Source organism: Scatophagus argus, chromosome 2 (assembly GCF_020382885.2).
Source record: "Scatophagus argus isolate fScaArg1 chromosome 2, fScaArg1.pri, whole genome shotgun sequence".
Taxonomy (NCBI): Eukaryota; Metazoa; Chordata; class Actinopteri; family Scatophagidae; genus Scatophagus; species Scatophagus argus.
This window is the reverse complement of record NC_058494.1, coordinates 26,329,487-26,349,831: the sequence shown is the minus strand read 5'-3', so window position 1 is coordinate 26,349,831 and position 20,345 is coordinate 26,329,487. Positions and strand designations below refer to the sequence as shown.

General features: G+C 46.5%; 1 protein-coding gene across 3 annotated transcripts in view; it reads right to left on the bottom strand.

Moving 5' to 3' along the window:
* slit1b (slit homolog 1b (Drosophila)) overlaps nucleotides 1-20,345 on the bottom strand; it is a 50,828-nt gene that overhangs the window by 26,179 nt on the left and 4,304 nt on the right. For 2 of the 3 annotated variants that reach the window (XM_046374219.1, XM_046374229.1), the window contains exons 2-4: nucleotides 13,550-13,621; nucleotides 12,657-12,728; nucleotides 12,473-12,544 (exon numbers count right to left, since the gene is read on the bottom strand). In XM_046374219.1, the coding sequence (XP_046230175.1) occupies nucleotides 12,473-12,544; nucleotides 12,657-12,728; nucleotides 13,550-13,621 (216 nt within the window). Of the gene's footprint in view, nucleotides 1-6,631; nucleotides 7,006-12,472; nucleotides 12,545-12,656; nucleotides 12,729-13,549; nucleotides 13,622-20,345 lie in introns of those variants that run through there. The other variant, XM_046374237.1, reaches the window with a different exon arrangement.

Sequence of the window (20,345 nt, the reverse complement as noted above, 5' to 3'; positions counted from 1 at the left end):
GCGAACCCCACACAGAGAGGCCCAGACCGGGATTCGAACCTGGAACCCTCTTGCTGTGAGGCGACAGTGGAGAGCTGGTGACTGCAGCATGTGCTCATATTTAATGTTAATTAATGTGTTCTGATTCAGGCAAACTTACTTTGCTTCTGGACTCGATGATGCGTCTTGATTAGCGTGAAGACACTGAAGCTTAACTGGTCACTGAATCTTTTAATTTTTTAATTATGTGAATTTTTGAGCACATTTAGCCATTAAAATAATCATTTTTTGTAAATAACCAAAGATCTAATCGAGCCACTTGGCAGCACTGCAGGCTCACAGTCCACTAGATGGCGCTTTGAGGTCCACTGCTGGGCTGCTACAGACAGCCTGCAGGTCTGTGGGCAATCAGTTTTCTGTCAGCTACAGCTGTTTCTGTCAAAGGTTCAGCAGTAAGCCATGGGAAGCATCGCGGGGAGGTCAGCGGTTAGCAGCAGCAGGACAGCTTGAAATGAAATACACGAGTTCAACAAAACAAGACCAAAGCAAATTAAAGCGAACCTGACGCCGTCTGAGGTCTGCGATGGAAGCAGGGGTTTCACCGAGCTGCCGAAGCACCAAACTCAACGAGTGGAGGAGGTGATGAGGGATATACAGAGTGACAGAAGAGTCAAAAGGAGGACAGACTGACACGGCGAGCACAGTGTGAGGTGGACCAGGACGGGGGGGTGGTACCTCTCTGAGCAGGGTAAAACATAATGGGTGGGAAGCAAAAAGAGTAAGAGAGAGAGGAGATACACTATATAGACAAAAGTATCCAGACACACCTCTTCATGGGGCTGTTTCTCAGGGTTTGGGCTCGGGCCCTGACTTCAAATGAAGGGAAATCTTAATGCTTCAGCACACCAAGACATTTTGGACAATGCTATGCTTCCAACTTTGTGGCAACAGTTTGTTGAAGGCCCTTTTCTATTCCAGCATGACTGTGCCCCAGTGCACAAAGCAAAGCTCCATAAAGACATGGTTGGATGAGTTTGGTGTGGAAGAACTTGACTGGCCCACACAGAGCCCTGACCTCAACCCCATCCAACACCTTTGGGATGAACTGGAACGGAGATTGTGAGCCAGGCCTTTTGGTCCAACATCAGTGTGTGACCTCACAAATGCTCTACTGCATGAATGGGCACAAATTCCCACAGAAACACTCCAACATGTTGTGGAAAGCCTTCACAGAAGAGTGGAAGCTGTCAGAGCTGCAAAGCTGTCTGTGTGTTTACAATGAGACGTCATTACAGTCCCTGTTGGTGTGATGGTCAGGTGTCCCAATACTTTTGTCTATATAGTGTCAGGAGGCCTTCAGAAGAGAGGGATTGTCATGGGGACAGAGGCAGAGAGAGAAATGATGAAAAGAGACAAAGGAGGAAGTCGAGTTGTCCTCAAGGCCAGTGAACCAAACTAATGGCTTATTTTCCTCTGTCTGTTCCTCTCTGTTCACTTCCAGTTAAATCCACTCACGGGCAGGAATGACAGAAAAGCAAATGCTGTTCAGGGATTTAAGTTCTGTATGTCATAAATTATTTATTCATCTGCAATACAAATAAAGTGCTAACAGACGTCGCTGCCAACACGACAGTATGTGGTTTAGGAGCCTGAACTCTGCTCTTTTCAGGAAACACAGCTGGAAGCTCTTTACGACGTGTTTTCAGAGTTTCAGTTTCTTGAATCAGCAGTTCAACGGAACAAAAAACAGCTTTGAAAAGAGTGAAATGAGATGTGCTGGACCATCCGTCAGAGGAGGAGGAGGAGGAGGACGTGAAAGCGTAATAAACACAGAGATGTTGCTTCGTGCTGTTATTTCAAACAGAATATGAACTTCTGAGCAGATCACTTTGGCGGCGGCGGAATAAATGTTTGTGTTTGTGGCACTGATTCGGCTAAACAAAAACGATGAAAGTGTTTGGGTGACAGCTCGCCGTTTCAGTAGAAAGTCTAAACAGCAGGGTCACACATCAGGATCAGCTGTAGAAGTTCCTCCTCCTGCTTCTTCTCAGATCTTACTCCACGTTTTCTTGTATCCCTGCAGATCTTCTGTCCTGATCCTGTTGGCGCTCGGGTGGAGAAACCAAACCGGTCAGCTGACAACATCAGGACGACACGGCCTGACGCCTCTCCCTCTCTTCATACAACGTCCGGCTCGCTCGACCACTGCTGCCCTCTCGAACCCGATGCCAAAATCAATTTGTGCATCCGTAACGTGAGTCAGATCTGCCCCAAACCGTCATGGCTTCCTCCTCAGCCCATCTGAAAGACGCTGTTTGTGTTTGTGTAATCCAGCTGACAAACAAACAACCAACAAACCTGAGACTGAAAACATGAGATCAAACTGACAAAATAATACTCAAACACTTTACACGCATCCACATTCACAGCACACACACACACACACACACACAAATGTTAAAGATACTTTCCCACCAGGTTGTCATGATAACTGTTGCCGGGACACCAGGAGACTGGATATGATATTTACTGGAGGGAAACAGACTGGTCACAGCTGGACGTGTGTGTGTGTGTGTGTGTGGACAGTAGGTAGTCTTTGGTAATATTTGCTCTCTCTCCTGCTATGTCCTCTATTCACTCTCTGATCCTGATTATGTTGCGTCCCTGCCCAGCCCCCTCCCCACCCGTCCTTCCTCGCTCCTCTTCATCCTCTCATTGTTCCGTGGCCTCTCCTGTCGTTTCAATATCCTCCTCCAACCCTCCATCCCTCCACCCTCCCCTCCCTGCTCACAGCGGAGGGTGAGAAAGGTAAACTTTCCCACTCGTTCTCTGCTCGTCTTCAGCTTGTCTCCTCGCCGCCTGCTCGTCTCTCCGGACTCCGGGTCAAACACGGGTTAGGGTTTGAGTCAAGAGGCATTTCATTTCGCCACAGTTTGACTGCCTCTTCGATGGCGTTTCCCCTCATGAAAGAGAGTTTTCATATTTTGTTAGCGCCAGTGAGACAGCAAACGGAGAGAGACGGAGAGAGATGTCCCATCACAAGTCAAAGTGACATCTGCCATCTGAGTCACAGCCCTGCTTGTCCAGACTCACACAATGGTACACTATATGGACAAAAGTATTGGGACACCAACAGGGACTTTAATGACGTCTCATTATAAACACACAGACAGCTTTGCAGCTCTAACAGCTTCCACTCTTCTGTGAAGGCTTTCCACAACATGTTGGAGTGTTTCTGTGGGAATTTGTGCCCATTCATGCAGTAGAGCATTTGTGAGGTCACACACTGATGTTGGACCAAAAGGCCTCCTGAGATATTGTGTTCACAAGAATGGGACGGATGAACAAACAACCCAAACGCGGCTATCGCCAGCGCTCAGACATGACAAGTCGACTCTGCTGAAACCATCCAAGGTGACCGCCTGCCCTCATCAGACGTCTCGGTTCATGTTTGATTTCTGAAGTGCATTACCAACAGCTGGACCACAGCGCCTCTGGACGTAACTGGACAGAAGGACAGACAATCACAGCAACAACTGAAGGAACTGTGAGAGAGTCCTGAACACACCTTAAAGTTGTCACTGATGGGACTAAAATGTCACAGATGCACACATTTAATAATACTGACTGATGATACTGACTGTGAGCCAGAGTTTCTCTGTCTACGTCATCATAACGTTTGGTTATACTCTCTCTCAGTTACAACAAAACAGTGTTTAGTCCCACTTTGATCTCCAGCCTCACGTTACCTCCAATATAAACTGACTTGAGTGAGGTCCACTCAGTGTGGTACAAAGAGCCTGGTTACATTGGTACTTGATGTGATTCCTTGTTAGTAAATTTCTTTCAGCCTTCTTTGGCAGAACCAAAGCCTCAGGTTCATCACCAGCCCCCCTCTGGGACAGAGCGAGAGCAGTCAGTGCAGTTTGTTCATGTGGCTGAGTGAAATAATCTATATAATAACTAATGTGCATCTGGATTTTATATGGAAACGGGACAGCAACACTTTGTCTAATCATTTCACATGTCAGAGTCACTCCAGAGTCAGCGCTTAAACATTTGGCCCCAACTAACACGGCACAAAAACAACTACGACAGTGATGACAGTGAAGTCTCTGTGGTGGTTTGTAAGGTTTCAGGGGGATCATTTACGATAAATCAGACTCTGCTGTGTTTTCCTCTTTGGTGAGATTCACGGCAATCACACTCGGATGTGGACTGAAGCAACCGTAGCGAGACCCCTTGAGAGGAGGAGGACCCGGTCTGGTCTCACTCAGTTTGTCTGTGCCAGGGTCTGACCTTGACACGACCCGATGAGCGAAGCGAACGCTCACACGTGATCTGCAGTGATGCATTTCGGTCCGGGTGGATTTGTTGGCGTGTGAAAAGGAACCAAATCGAAAGGAACCAAGATTACAAAATAATCCAGTGATCCAGACCAGAACCAAAGGTGTGACTACGCTCTTACGCACACACACACACACACACACATCCAGACAGGTCAGCAGCAGCAGACAACATATTTAATATTTGATTGTCACAGTCTGGTTTCCCTCCTCAAGCTGACAGACACAAACACACACAGTGTAAACTAAAGATGCTGAGAAACAATCAAAGGAGGAGAGAAAGTAAACAAAAAAGGACCAAATTCAATGGAAGGGAGATCCCACAGAGTGACGAGAGAAACAGAAGTTAAAACCAGATGTGCAGCACAAGAAAGAAGAAATGACGAGCCTGATGCAGCATCTGGATGCAGGCAACCGCGGTCGACCAGAAAACCACACATAGAGACAATGACCCCGAGAAGACCTGCTGGTCACGCACACACAAACACACACATCCAGGCGCTCTCCGAATGGAGTTTTATCCTGTTGTTTTGTGCATCAAGCCTATCGTTCATACTTTAATTTATCGCACAGATCACACGGCTCCATTGTGACCTACAGAACCTGTGAGTCCTCTGCATGTGTGACTGGACTCAGTGTCAGGCTGGTTATCACGTTATGTAAGCGAGTACACACAGAAGCTTGTATTTAAATGAAAACAGGATCATTGTAAATCATAACAAACTCATTTTGCGTGAGCGAGCACTGTTCAAACCCACAGAGATTCGTTTTAATTTACATAACAAATACGCACAAAACCACTTGGATATTTTCATCTGATGTGAGTGATGCCGCCATGAAAACATTTCACTGACAAGCATCAAGGAAACACTAGAGCCAAGAAATGCGGAACATACAATACAATGTCGAACAATACTTAATGGAATAATTATTCCAGCTTGAAAATGACGACAGTAAGTGTGAATTTAAGGAGGAAAGTTCAAAAGTTTAAGAGCAGCCGTTAAAAAAAGAAAACAATGTGGTGAAAGAAAATCTTCTTGTTTTACTACTGAAGCCTGAAAACATTCAGTTTCTGCCTTTGTGTTGGCCACAGAGCTGCAGGCGAAGAGCTCACACAGACAAAACACACAAACACACACACACACACTCAGCAGGAACACGCAAACACACCACACACACATGCTAAATATTAGCCTTACACAACATCCAGAGAGGAAACATGGCTGCCCCTTAATTCAACACAATCCAAGGATATTACGCCACATCATTTGCGCTATAACACACACACACACACACACACACGCACACACACACAAAGCATTTGCGTGACAAACTCACATGTTCCTATTAGTGGATGCACACATGAATACATTGGGTATCAATGCATGAGCCACAGTCGCTTAACCGGGAAGGTTCATGACCTGATGTTGGCTGTAACCATGGCAACAGGCCAAACTCAGCCAGCTCGTAATCGTCTTCTCGACCTTTTTTGACTTTATCTCTCTCACTTCAGTTTCATTCATGCTTTCTGCAAAACAGGAAAAACTGTAAAACTGTGCTGTGCATCTCATACATATGTCAGTTTTTCACATTAAACTTTATCCTTTAATATTTATTATTATATTATAAATATAATAAATATTATATTACCAGCAAGTATGACAACTTAAAAGGTGAAAAAAGGTTGAAAGGGTTTTAGTTTAAAATCTTTAAGCAAATTGCTGTTATGTTCAGTAAAGACGCTTCCACATCATGTCTGAAAAACACACAGGAATTTAAACAACAGGGTTAGCCTCCCCACAAGCTAGCATAAATTCTACAACAGGCTAACATCAGTGTTAGCTCCTCCAACAGACTAGCATCAGTGTTAGCTTCTCCAACAGGCTAGCATCAGTGTTAGCTTTTAGCAACAGCCTAAAATGGCTGTTAGCTCTTCAATAAGGCTAGCATCAGTGTTTTCTCCTCATGGAAAAATACAAACAAAGTAAGAAAATGCAGGCAGAGGGCTCAGAGAGAGACACACACACTCGTAGTGGGTTGTAAGTGATGACTGATGACTGCTGGATGAGTGATGATGTTTTTCAGAAGATCCTGCATATTTTGCCTTTAAAGAAGAACAAAAACAGACTTGTGTTCAAGGTCTTTAAACTCAATCGTTGCTATTTGGAGCGTGTAACACACCATTACTTCACTATCCACAACTCTGATTACTGTGTGTTTGCTTCTTTAAAAGGAGAAAAGAGGACATTCTTTATACATCCATCATCCTTTCATTTCCCCCCTCATTTCTTCAATACTTTCCTTACCTCTCCCACTCTCTGTCTCGTGGCCTTTCTGTTCACCTCTGCCTAATCCTTCTCTTTCCCTAGTTTTTATCTCTCGCCTTGACATCGTGACATTGGCTTTCACGGCATGTTTTTCTACCTGTCCTCCCATCCCTCCAACTGCAGGGCAGCAGAGAATTCAGTAGGAAATCCCCACTGGTGGATAAGAGGAAGGTGATGGGGAGCAGGAGAAAGAAAAGGAAAAAGGAGCAGGAAAAGGAGGGGAAAACCCAGCAGGAGACAGACTGAGAATGAAAGTCAAACAATGGGGGACAAACATGTGGGAGATGAGTGCAACCGTCCACTGTCTCTCTCTAATATTTGTCTTAGTGCCAATCTGAGATTAGTGACTGGCTGTTTGAACAGTCGTGTGTGTTTTTTTCCCATCATGCCTTTCCCTCTGCTCTCACCATGGAGGCTCTACTTTGGACGAACACGGCAGGAGGTTTCTGACCTGACCTCTGACACACACACACACACACACACACTCCAGGCCAAAGACAAATAGCTGAGGAGGTTTTTGTAAAGGGTGTGAAGCACTGAAAGGCTGTTACACAAACAGCAGGGGGCGCCCCGCAGTTCCAGCTTTATGAAAACTACATTTCTGGGAAAGTCATTCTCGTGTGTGTTCTGTAATGGCGGATTTGAGCCCTGTAGATAATGCAAATATAGAAATGTACGAATTTGTTAATGGACTGAACACACGCAGTTGGACACTGTTTTGGCAAACATAGCAGCAGTACAGAGTAAATTTGTTGAGGACTATGTTCAGCAGACTGAGTACCTCAAGCTGCAGGGCACCACATGTTGGATGGAGTAAACTATAGCAAAGGTGTTCACAGTAATGAAGGAACATACAGTGTAACAGAGGAATAAAACTGCCCCAACACTGGAGATTAATCAACATTTTACCTCTCCTGCGCCTGCATCTTACATGTACTGCAGCAACATGCAGGTTGTGTTGCAGGGTTCACACACTACATAGACAAAGGTTTTCTTTATTACTGAATTCAGGTGTGGTGTGGGCCTGTTTTTCAGGTGTTTGGGCACAGCCCCCGACTTCCACTGGAGGGAAATCTTAATGCTTCAGCATAACAAGACATTTTGGACAATGCTATGCTATGCTATGCTATGCTATATACACAAATGCTCTACTGCATGAATGGGCACAAATTCCCACAGAAACACTCCAACATGTTGTGGAAAGCCTTCACAGAAGAGTGGAAGCTGTTAGAGCTGCAAAGCTGACTGTGTGTTTACAATGAGACGTCATTAAAGTCCCTGCTGGTGTGATGGTCAGGTGCCCCAATACTTTTGTCCATGTAGTGTATTTATTGCATATATCCAACATCACAAATGACAGATTGGTCACCAACAGCTTTGAAATGGGTTTAAATAACCGCAGACTTTCACCTGTTAAAGAAAAATATGCTAGTTTTCCATTAAATCAACTAATTAAAACATTCAAAGTAAAGTCTGCGCTTCGAATGTCTAAGGTAAGTATTAATTAAAAATAAACTTAACGTGTGAAAGGTCTTCAGGTATGAACAGAAGGTGCACACATAACACTGTTAAACTCTGCATACCTCCAATTATCTCACACTGCAGTCAGCACACACACAGAAGAACTGCCCAAACACAACATTAACACACAGTCACACACAAAATTAATTAATGCATATGCAGGCAGACCTGTAAATAATTATGTCACCCAGTCGCACACAAAAGCTCAGCATTCACAATTGCTGTATGTCTGCAAATGTGTGTAATTAGCACACACACACACGTAGAGAAACGGTCACACTGCAGCGTTTTCTTCCTCTCGCTCAGTCGTTTGAATGGCGAGGTCACATGCAGGTTAGCCTCCAAAGAGCCGCCGCCCGGCAGCAGCCATCACCATCTCTGTCAGCCTCACGCCGCTAATTAGCCGTCCTCAGATGCCAATCGGCTGCGCTAATGAGAACAGCTCTGCCTGCATGCCTAACGAGAGAAACCGCAACAGCGAGGACACACAAAAGGACACTTTAATGTTACACCTTATTCGCTTCAGCTCAGCTTCACCTCAGTGTGTGTGTGTGTGTGTGTGTGTCGCACTCCTTCATACCCCACAAGAAGTGTTTCAACAGCAAAGCATTTTGCCTGAGCATTTTAGTTTACTTGCTCAAACTTTGCTGAGTTGGTCATTTTTCATGATCTTTGAGCTTCTGTCACAGCTAAACGGACGATGTAGCTCTCTGGCTGTCCTTTCCGATGTGTGACGATCAGGATGTTTTATTTTGAAAACTGACCAGGTGCTCTGGGTCTGACCTTCTGTCCAGAAACAAGATATGTTGAGCATAAGGATTAGGGCTGCAAATAACAGTTATTTGCATTATTGATAAATGTTTCAGTTATTTCCAAGCTTAATCGGTCAGTATAAAATAAATGTGACAAGTTCTCATCTCAGTTTCCCAAAGTCACGTCTTCAAATGTCTTGTTGCTGTCCAACCAACAGTCCAAAAGCCAACGACTCTTCATTTGCCATCATAAGTGACAAAGAAAAGCGGCAAGTCTTGACATTTACGAAGCTGGAACCAGCAAATGTTTGACACTGCTGCACTGCTCCACAGCGCCCCTGGTGGTCAAAACCTCCTCACACAGGACCACATTCAGGCGTGTTTGCTCGGGGCTGTGCACAGTTTTACGTCGCTGTTGACTTGTATACATTTTGAGATCACAGCTTTGTTTGTAAAGTCCCGAGCTGGTTGGCTTTCTGAAGGCGTGAATCCCATCAGTCCGCGGTCCAAAGCACACCTGCTGAAGCTCCTGGCTAACCACATGGTTCACCTCCAGGTCAAGGTGACATCTAACTGCTCTCCCATAACTCTCAGGTTCCCCTGGGCTAAAGGGAGGTGCTGGGAGGGGGCACCCTGGTAGTGCGTGCACACACACACACACACACACACACACACACACAGCACAGGCGGCCTCTGGGTATCATCAAATCACACAAAGGGGTGTTGCTGGGTGTGGAGCGAAGCCTTCACACAGCCACACAGAGCCAACAAAAGACTGGAGAGAGAGGGAGAGTCTAGAAAACCAAGAGGGGACCGAGAAAAGGGAGTCTGGGCTGAGGAGAAAGCAGCCAACACGGCGATTAATCTGACAGAAAAACAACTGAGAGAACGGAGGATGACGTTTAACACGAATGTAACAAAGTACAATTACTGAAGTACTGTACTTGAGTCCAGTTTTGAGGTACTTGTACTTCTGCTACCTTGTACCTCCTCTGTGTTACATTTTGGAGGCAAATATTGTACCTGTACTACAGTCATCCAATTACTGCAGTACAGGTACAATATTTGGAGGCAAATATTGTACCTGTACTGCAGTAATTGGATGACTGTACTGTATTTACTAGACTAAATAATTTCAGGCTGTTTCGAGTTAAACTCTGCTCAGGTGTTCAGTCACACACCAGTCAGGTCTTCACTTCACACAAAGGACTTAAAGCTGCTCATAATGGAGCGTAATGGAGTGATGAAGTGTGAGGTCCAGGCTGGGCTCAGTACCTTCATCACAGTTTGTAATGTTTTCATTTCAGTGAGTACATGTTTTCTTCAAAGTACACGAAAGAAGTTTCTCTTTTAAGTAATGAGCACTCACATGCGGGTTTTGCTTTTGGCTTCAGCAGCAGGAGGAAATGACCCGTCGCCTTCCTTTGGCTACAGAAAGCTGCATCAGAGCCAAGGTAGCATATTTTTATGATCCAATAATCAAACTGTGCATCTTTGTGTCTATACTAAACTCGATCACCTCCATAAAACTTATTCAAACAGACTGCTGCAAGGCTGAATGGGAACTGAACGGGGGATCAAAGTGTTGAATGCCCCACTTAGGAGTCAATTTGTTTTAATCAGAGCTTTTGCCAACTGGTTCAGAGCTGGATCACATGCAAGAGCTCCTGATGGACTATAAATAAACTGGAGTAGAGCTGAGTGTGTTCCTGGAGTCCAGTCGGGTCCCGTTTCCTCAAGGGTCCATTAAGGCTTGAGTTTATTTGCGCTGAGGTCTGTGAGGTCTGTGAGGCCTGGATGTCACATCCATCCATCCATCCATTTTCTATACCGCTTATCCGTCAGGGTCGCGGGGGAGCTGGAGCCTATCCCAGCTGACTACGGGCGAGAGGCGGGGTTCACCCTGGACTGGTCGCCAGTCAATCGCAGGGCCAACACACAAAGACAAACAACCACACACTCTCACACTCACACCTAAAACTGACAAAAAGAAGGACGCAAGTAAGTGAGTATGAACAACATCCAGCTGGCCCCACCCACTTCAGGTTTACCCCGCCCCCTCTAACCACAGATCCAGATCTCTGTACATGCATATATAGATATAAAATATCTCAACAACACCAAACCACCAGCGCTGAATATATGTGTGTGTGTGCATGTGTGTTTCCGAGGGACATCAGCCTTTATAGAGTCCATCAACACAGCAGGAGGAAAAGAAACCACTTCTGCTGGAGGAAGTGCTAATGGCTTTGCACTTTGTGTGTCGCCTTGTGTGTGTGTGTGTGTGTGTGTGTGTGTGTGTGTGTGTGTGTGTGTGCGTGTGTGCCGATTGATCGAACATGCCAAGTCCATCTCGGCGTTCCCTGATGGGAGCCAGAGTGTGAAATTGCCAAAAAGGCAAACAGCAAATAATCAGGACACACACACACACACACACACACTCTCTCTCTCTCTCTTTTACCTTTTATCACTGTCATACTTCCTCTTTATCCCTCTGCCTCACACACACACACACACACACACACGTCCACCTGTTCATCCACACCCTCCTTCTGTAATTAGTTGTATTTTTCATGGCTGCTGTCCACTTTCCTCCCTCTGTGCTCACAGGAAAAGTACGAGTTTCTCTTTGTATCTGCACGTTTTCTGTGTCAACCGCTGAATCGATTTCACACACACACACACACCCACACACACACCCACACACAGGCTGTCATAAATGGATCAATCACTGAGAAAAGCTAATTGAAGCTCTGTGTTGTGTTTCCTCTCCAGCAGTGTTTGTGTCTCCAGGCGTCTCCAGGCAGGAGCAGATACCTTCTCCATCCGACACACACACACACACACACACACACACACATACACACACACACATCGATAACAAAGGCTTCACAACAGAGTGTGTGTGTGTGACACATTTAGCCACATAGCAACCGTGTGCGTCCAAGCTTTCAGTTATCAAACAGGGGAAAAAGCTCTTTGTGTGAGGCAAATGAAAGCTCGGCTGTGAGTTGTGTTCCTCTGCTGTCCGACGGGAGGCCTGTGCTGTGTTTTCTAGGTGAGAAAAATGGGTCAATTTTGATCCGAAAACTGTCAAGCACACGGCAGAAAATGTCCCTTCTGCTCCATATGTGATGGTTTCCAGACAAATATCAGTAATTTAAAACAGCCACATGTCTCCTAACAGCCTGTGGACATGTATTATGGGACGGTGAGGATGTGCATTTATGACAGCAAAAGAAAAGTTTCTGGGTTTCGACTGCTGACAAGACACAATTAGAAACTTAAATTAATTTTGTTTGTGATATTGAGGTGAGGTGAGGTGAGGTGAGGCGGTTGGTCTCACCCCCCTCACGGTGACAAGAATAATTTACTGCAAACACGTCGCATTTGTATGTTTCATGTGTTCAGTCTTGCACGTTAATGGCTGAAGTGTCGAATTTGGGTGAACTGTTCCTTTAAAATGTACAGCAGGAGGTACGACAGAGGGAGGAGGGTAAGGAGCACAGGGATTCAAAATGGAGGAGAGTAAAGAAGTGAGACTCACAGCCGAGTCAGGACTTCATTCTTCTGAAACAGCAGCTCTGGAAGTTGGCTGAGACGGTTCTTGTTGAGTCGACTGGAAGGACGAAAAGAAAAACTCATCGGATCAACACATCAGCTTGGTGGTAACATGTGTGTGTGTGTGTGTGTGTGTGTGTGTGTGTGTGTGTGTGCGTGTGTGCTCTCACAGTCTCTCCAGCTCCTTCAGTTCATCGAAAGCTCCTCTCTCGACGTTACCGATCTGGTTCTCCATCAGATGACTGCAATGCACAAAAGAACATGAAATGAACAAAGCTGCAGTGTTTTCCATGTTTTATTTTGAAGTACTCAGATTAGATTACACTGTCTGATTACTGACATGTCACTCATGTTTCATGTCTGACTATAACTGAAAGCAACCCGACCCAGCAGGGTTCAGCGTTAATGTTTTTCTTGACAAACTGCAGCATCTTTCTCCCTCTCATTACTCGGTCTGAAACAACAAAGGCTCAGTGCAGGTTATCTGTGACTCGTGTGATAAACACACTGCACAGACCACCGCACCGTAACCCACCGGTGCGACACTCAATCCCCTCCTGACAGCCACGAGCCTCGGGCTCCCGACGGGCTGCTAATCTGTTTTGAGCAGGCCTCCGGAGACGTCATTAGTCTCAGGCATGTCATCCCTTTCACAGCTCGTGTCCATCACTGACGCTCAGCGAGGTCCCGGTCCTCAGGTTAACACAGGAAACCAGCATGAGTGCAGCCTCTCCCAGAGGGCACAGTGTTTCCAGGTCAGAAGGTCACAGATAAACCCTTCCCTGTTGAACATCTGACTGACACCGACACCGAACAAGCAGCTCAGCGTGGCTCGTGTGACACTGCTGACTAAAGCATTTCCCAGTTCCCTCTGGCTCCTGAAGGCACCGCAGCCACGGTTCCCACAAAACCACCAAAGAAATGTGGGAAAGAATCTCTGCCCAAGACGCACAAGCTGTTGTGTGTGCGGCGTGTAACTGAACTGAAAACAAGGGTTCGGCCGAGCACGCACACACACACACACACACACACACACACACACACACACACGGAGGTGACTTACAGGACTCGGAGATGTTTGAGACCAGAGAAGTCCGTCTTGCTGATGACTGTCAGGTTGTTTCCATTCAGGTCGCTGAAAAACAAACAAAAGCAGATTAGAGAACACACACACACACACCGGACAGGGACTTCATGGTGCATTCAGGTACACCTCTTAAGCCCTGACATCTGCATCATTTTGTACTGCAAAGTGCATGGGCTCCAACAGGGACTTCACAAAACAAAAATGGATTCAAAAGCTTCCAACTTCATTTGTCATTCAGCCCTAACTGTGTCCCGGCCTGTTCGCGTTTTGAACGGACACCCCACAAGTAAACAAGACAAGGCGGACAAGACTTAGTCACATGTTTTAAGTCTAGCTTGGTCTAAACGTTTCAGTGCTGCTGACACACGTCAAGTCATCCAAACACGCCTCAGCAAGAACATCCAGTGGCAGCAAACTGCAAACTTATCACATTTGTTTCCTCAGCTGGGACGTCCCAGCTGCTGTTTGACCCGGTCTCTGTGTTGGACTTCAGGAGGACGTGTTACTGGCGAGGTATGAGGTGTCAGCATGTGGGATGGTTGTTTTAACCGTAAGAGTGAGATTCTAGCAGCCACTCAGCCAGCTGTTCAGCTCCTGTTCTTCTGTCCTGATTGGTGAGCCCCACTGGGAGTCAGTGTTCGATTATTAGGTTATGTTGTCGTTACAGTCAGGGTTCTCCTTAAAGTCAGGTTCCTGGAGGACACTTTCTGTGGCATCCTGCAGTAAAATCCTCCCTGCACAGCACACTGTTGCTGCTCTTTGAAGTCACTTTCGGGCCGTTCGCACAAAAGCCTTCGGGGAGCCTTTTAGGAGTTCGCTTTGAGGACAGTCAGCATGTTTTCTTTTTTTTGTTTTGTTTTTACAGTGAATCCTCCAACGTCAGCTAAAAGTTGCAAGACAACAGAGGAGCCAGACGTCTGTTCAGACAAACAGCATGAGACCCCTTCAAAGAGCGAACAACTTCTGTGTGACAGGAGTATCGTGTGTCGCCAGTCGTCTTGTCAAACGCTCTCTGCGAAGGTTTACACTCCGGCTGCACTAGCTCCAAGACGCACGAGGCTTCAGAGAGTTTCCAGTCCGCCTGTATACACACTTTAGGTCTAAACTGCTTCCAGCGTGTGTTACGTGATATCGTACTTATGCAGACACTCCATCCAACAGGCAGGCAGCGGCAGGGCTTTGACCCTGTGACCTCATTGTCTACTTTGATGGACAGCCGCGAATAAAGAAGAGGGGATGATGTCACTCTTCCCACGAGGCTTTGTGGAAGCAGAGGTAAACTGAACCCTGCGCTCGTACCTGTGTGTGTGTGTGTGTGTGTGTGTGCAGTGTCATGTTGCTGTACTACTGTAAAGGGTGGAGCAGAGTGTGACCTTGTCCTGTCCTGTAAAGGAGACTGACGGAGAGGGTGGATGTTTGGGTGTGTGAACCGGATCTACACCCAACTGATGGGAATGCAGAGAAAACACCCGGCAAAGAAGAAAAAGAGAAAAACAGACGTTCATGACAGCAAAGTGTGTTGCCAGTGGAGTTTCAGGGTTTTTCTACAAATTATATCAACTTAAACTAATTATTTTTTAAAATCTCATCTTATACTCGTGTATGTACAACTAAAGAGCTTTGGATTGAAATATTTTTCATTTCTCTCATAAGTTTGGTTCTAATTAGTTATTTGATGCAATATAAAGGGGTTGCGTACGTCACGACTGACAGCTGAGTGCTGCTCCCGATTGGCTCAGGTGGGTGCATGGGCGGGAACTCAGCAGCGCGGCTCCACCTCCCGAACGCTACTTCACAGACTCTGGCTCCAAATGACGTCATCAGAACAAGATGGCAGCGTTCAAATCTGGCATATTTTGGCTTCACTTACGGACGGTGGGAGGAAGTGGAGACGTCGTCAATTTGTGGACCTACTGATAAGTTATTAGTGAGAGCTTTCAGCCATTGTTGTTCAGAGTCTGCTGCTGATGCACCCTGACAATCTGCTCTCGCCAGGTGGAGACGATTACAATATTCTCCATTTTTCTCTGCAGTGACAGTGATGCAGTCACACCTTTGGCCTCCTGTCTGTGGTGTACGAGGTTAACTAGGCCAGCACATCAGGTCAATGTGAGCTTTGGAGGAAAAAATCTGTCAGAAAGTCAATTTGTGTGGCTTTGGCTCGAGAAAAGCCCACACTCTCTGTGAATGGCACACAAACTGCTTGCTGCACCAGAGTCAGGACGACGCAGGACGGGGTCTTCCTGAGAGACAGGGAGGGAAAGCAGGGAGGCAGGTGATTGGCTGGGCTGGAGGGAGGGAAGGATGGATGGAGACGGGTCCTGGCGGGGGGTCCAGAATCACTCCCTGGATGTGTGTGAAATCACCCCGACAGTTAGACCACACAGGAAAAACAAGCATCAGGCAGGTGAGAGAGACGTACAGCGAGCGACGCCGCCATGTTGTCACACACCGTAAGAGCGTGTATGGATGCTCAGAAACGCGCCAAGTTTAGGAAGAAATAACAGCTGCTAACTACAAAAACCTAACAAGATTTTTTTCTCTGTTGCATAAGCAGAAAGAAAGAGACACGAGGGAAGAGAGGAACATGAACGCAGCACCAATGAGGCGTGGTTAATTGAGTTTTGTGCAGCATGGCGGGGTCAGGGGTCAGCTGAGCGACAGACTCCCCTCGAGTGGCGACTCTGCCACAACAATAGCTCATTAAAGCAGAACGCGTCTCACACACCCACACACACACACACACACACACACACACACACACACACACACTCGGAGCCTCGGTGGGCAGTGAGGCAGTTGTTTGGCTCAGCTCTCCACTGGTAACTCTGAGATGGAGGGAGAGCAGGAGGGGGGTGATGGAGGGGGATGAAGGAGGGGGATGATGGAGGGGGGTGATGAGATACGTGGTGTGAGCACAGAAGAGAATGTGATGCTAAAAGACATACAAGCGGTGATCAGAAGACAGCAATGAACGCTCGGTCAGTTTCCAATCTTAAGATATTCTCTGATCTACTCACTCAAACACATAAACCACTGGGGTCCAGCAGGAAGTACATGACGGAGTCGGGTGACGTCCTCCGATACGTTTGTCAAAGCTGGTGACGCATGCGGCAGGACAACCTTCTGAGCTGTTTGTCTTGTGCTTCATGCCCATATAAAAACAGAAAATTAGCTTGTGTTGGGGTTTTCTGTTCAGTCAAGACACAAAACCAAACTGCGTGGAGACGAGTGTGGACCATCGATGCTTAAGACGGTCAGGGGCTCAGTGGTCCATCAGCGGCCCAGTCGCGGTGCAGGCACAGCAGGGGACCAGTAATGAGCCTCGTTCCACCGCTTTGTTGTTTTTCCGTATCTCCATACTGTGGTTTGGTATCCTGGATTCAGTGTTTATTAAAATAAAAAAATCAATCAATCAATAGGTCAGTCAGATCTAAACGATATCCAAGCTCGCACAGGATCTCAAATATCAGCACAAGACATCGGCCATGAACAGCGTCCATCCGTATCTGAACATACATGCAGCTAATCGATGCAAATGGATCATTTTAATGCACTAATCAATAGAGTCTCAGCGCAGGATGCTGGGACCAGCGAAGCATCAAGAAACACTCGAGCACAAACAACATTTTCCTTCTCACACAACCGCAAACAGAACAACAACACACAGCAGAGAAAGCCAACACTGTTCTGCTCCATCACCGATTTATCAGACAGCAACCCAACCTCCACCTCCATCTGATCAGACAGCAACCCAACCTCCACCTCCATCTGATCAGACAGCAACCCAACCTCCACCTCCATCTGATCAGACAGCAATCCAACCTCCACCTCCATCTGATCAGACAGCAACCCAACCTCCACCTCCATCTGATCAGACAGCAATCCAACCTCCACCTCCATCTGATCAGACAGCAACCCAACCTCCACCTCCATCTGATCAGCTTTCTGACCTCATCTGTGGCTGAAAAGACAAGCTGCCTCCCTGTAAACAGTGAAAATGTTTTGTTTAAGTCCACCTTGTGTGGTTATAAGCATCAGTTTTTTTTATTATTCCTGGTCAACAGCAGTTTGAACCACTGGATTAAAACAACCATTTCCACCAAGCTTAACCCTGCTAAGCTAACCAACTAACTCAGCTTAGTCTGAACTAATACGGTTTGGCGTCTCATACATTAAAACTTGAGGGTCTGAGGGCCTTCAGCGGTTCAAAGGGAATCAACTAAAGTGTATTAATGCTTCAGTGCAACAACAACAACAGCAACAACAAACAAATCTACCACTGGACTTTGTGACCAGGGTGGCCAAATTCTGAGAAGAGATTTAAACTGAAAACTTTCGAAGGCAGTGACGGGTCCACGTCTGCAGGTCTAACCTGCAGCTGGACGTGGTGTACTGCAGCCCACCAGTCAAAGAGCTGAGTGACTTTGTGAGCTAAAAGCCAGTTTTTATGATGCATCACATCTAAACACCCTGTTTCTGTAGCTGGTGTGGATTACACTGAGTCTGGACAAACCACAGTGCAGTTCTCATGGAGGCAGACTGATCCTCCATCCTAATCAGAGTCAGGAACTTGGTGTGGATATTTAGTGAAAACCAGCACTAAAATGGCAGTATCCTCCCCAAGTCAAACAAAGCAAAAGACAAAAATCTACAAATACCATGGCAACCGCTCCAAATACTTCCCACAAGTCCTTCTTAATACCAACTCAGACCAAAACCCCAGGGTGGTTTCTCTCTTTGTTTGGTCATACGAGAACACAGCGATCAGTACAAGATGTTACTGAGCGAGAGCTTTCTCGAGACCCTTCCAGCCGACCTTGGAGTGCTTCATTTGGAGCCAGATCTGACCGTGACCAACATCCCACCCAGATACTTTTTAAATGGACCAAAACAGTGGCAGCAAATACTCTCGCTCTTCTGAACAAGCTCATTTCCTGACCAGGAAAGAAAAATACTGTTCCTGAGCAGCTTTTATTGATAAAAGAAAACTAAAACATATCATTACCAACAGGAGCCTGCGCTGCACATGCAAAAGCACTCGCTGGCTGGATTCAGAAACGCCTTCTGCGTACTACTCACAAACACAGTTCACGATACGAGAAGAGTTTTGTCGCGTTGCTTCACTGCGAATGGAACTCGAGTCTGACTCGACGTCAGGTCAAGACGATCCCTGTAGCTTTGGAAACCCAGCGTTATCCTTGTTGCTCTTCCTTCAGTCAAACTGGGTTTCATGAAACTTCCTGACTTCCTGACTGATGGTATGTTTGTTTGTGCCAACTGCGCCACAAATTTCCACCAATTTGCCATCAATTTGCGTAAAACTAACGATATTTGAAATGTGAACAGTTGAAACGGAGCGAATTCAGTGCTGAATTGACACATAAAAACCTGACTGGTTGTTGTGATCATTCCAGCCCTTTGAATTGTGGGCCACATTACACGAGGCAGACTGCTCCAGGGTTTACTGGATATTTTATCCAGTCATGTGGCTAATGTTGGCACACTGAGGTTCTCGCTGGTGTCCGCAGACCGAATCCTACAAATCAAATCAGTACATGCTGCCAGTGTAAGCGGCAGTTTTGAATAAACCCTCGGGTTTTACTGTCACTTCCTGCCTTCCCCTCCCCTCACACACACACACACACACACATCAGGTCTAATGACACTTCATTAGTGGCATCTTTCCCACTGAGAGGCTGCGAGCGAAATGGTAAGATGATTATAAGACAGGGAGAGAAGCTGAGGTGGCTCTCGGTGGTAATGAACCTGAGAAACGACGTGCGTGTGTGTGTGTGTGTGTGTGTGTGTGTGTGTGTGTGAGACAGCGAGATAGGGAGGGAAGAGCTTGGAAATGATAATGAAGCTCAGACAATAATTCAGCCACTGCAAGAAAATAATTTAGGCACTTGACAAAAGGCGTATGCTGAAAACGATCGCACTCACGCGTGGGGCACATTTAGTCTGAAGACGGACAGCGTTTTGCTCAGGTTTGGACGTCTTTTCTCAAGCAACAGCAAGTCTCTCCTGAAACGATGTCCAGGTCGCTCGGGACAGTCCACAGATCTGGCTGTGGACAGCTTCCAAGTTTCCGATGAAAACAGGGAGGTCTGTGGACTGTCCCGAGCGACCCGGACGCCGTTTCTGTAAACCACACTGCTCGCAGGTGCTTTTCCAGTGAAACCAGTTGAAGTCGCCTGCATTTACATTTCTTGTCATTGTGCGTTAGGAGGCTCTGGGTGAAACACTTCAGCTCAAACTCTGGACCTGAAAAGAGAACGAGGAACACACACACACACTTTAAAGTCCAACATGTTCAGTAACTGAAGGTTTAAGGAGGTTTTCGGTTAACGCGTGTCAACATAATGTCCTCATAACAGAGAAAAAATCAGCTCGCGGTGCTGTCAGTCTGTTTGGCATCCACCTGTCTGCCTGATGCGTCAGGCGCTAAAGCTAATCCTCACACTCTCTCTCTCACACACACACACACACGCACGCAGCTCGATGAATATTTTTCTCAATGAGAAAACGATGCATGCAGGAAGTAAACAGAAAGCTGAGTGTGCTGTGTGGTTCAGTAGTTTATGTCTGAGTATCCAGGAACTCTCTCTCTCTCTCTCTCACACACACACACACACACACACACACCACACTCCGACGCAGACCTCTCCTGTTCGTTCGAGCACACGCTGACAGAGTTTGGGTTTGTTTAAAGATTTCCTCTTCCAGGTGTCGTGTCGGGTTCGTTTGCGGTCAGCCAGTGAGGGTGGAA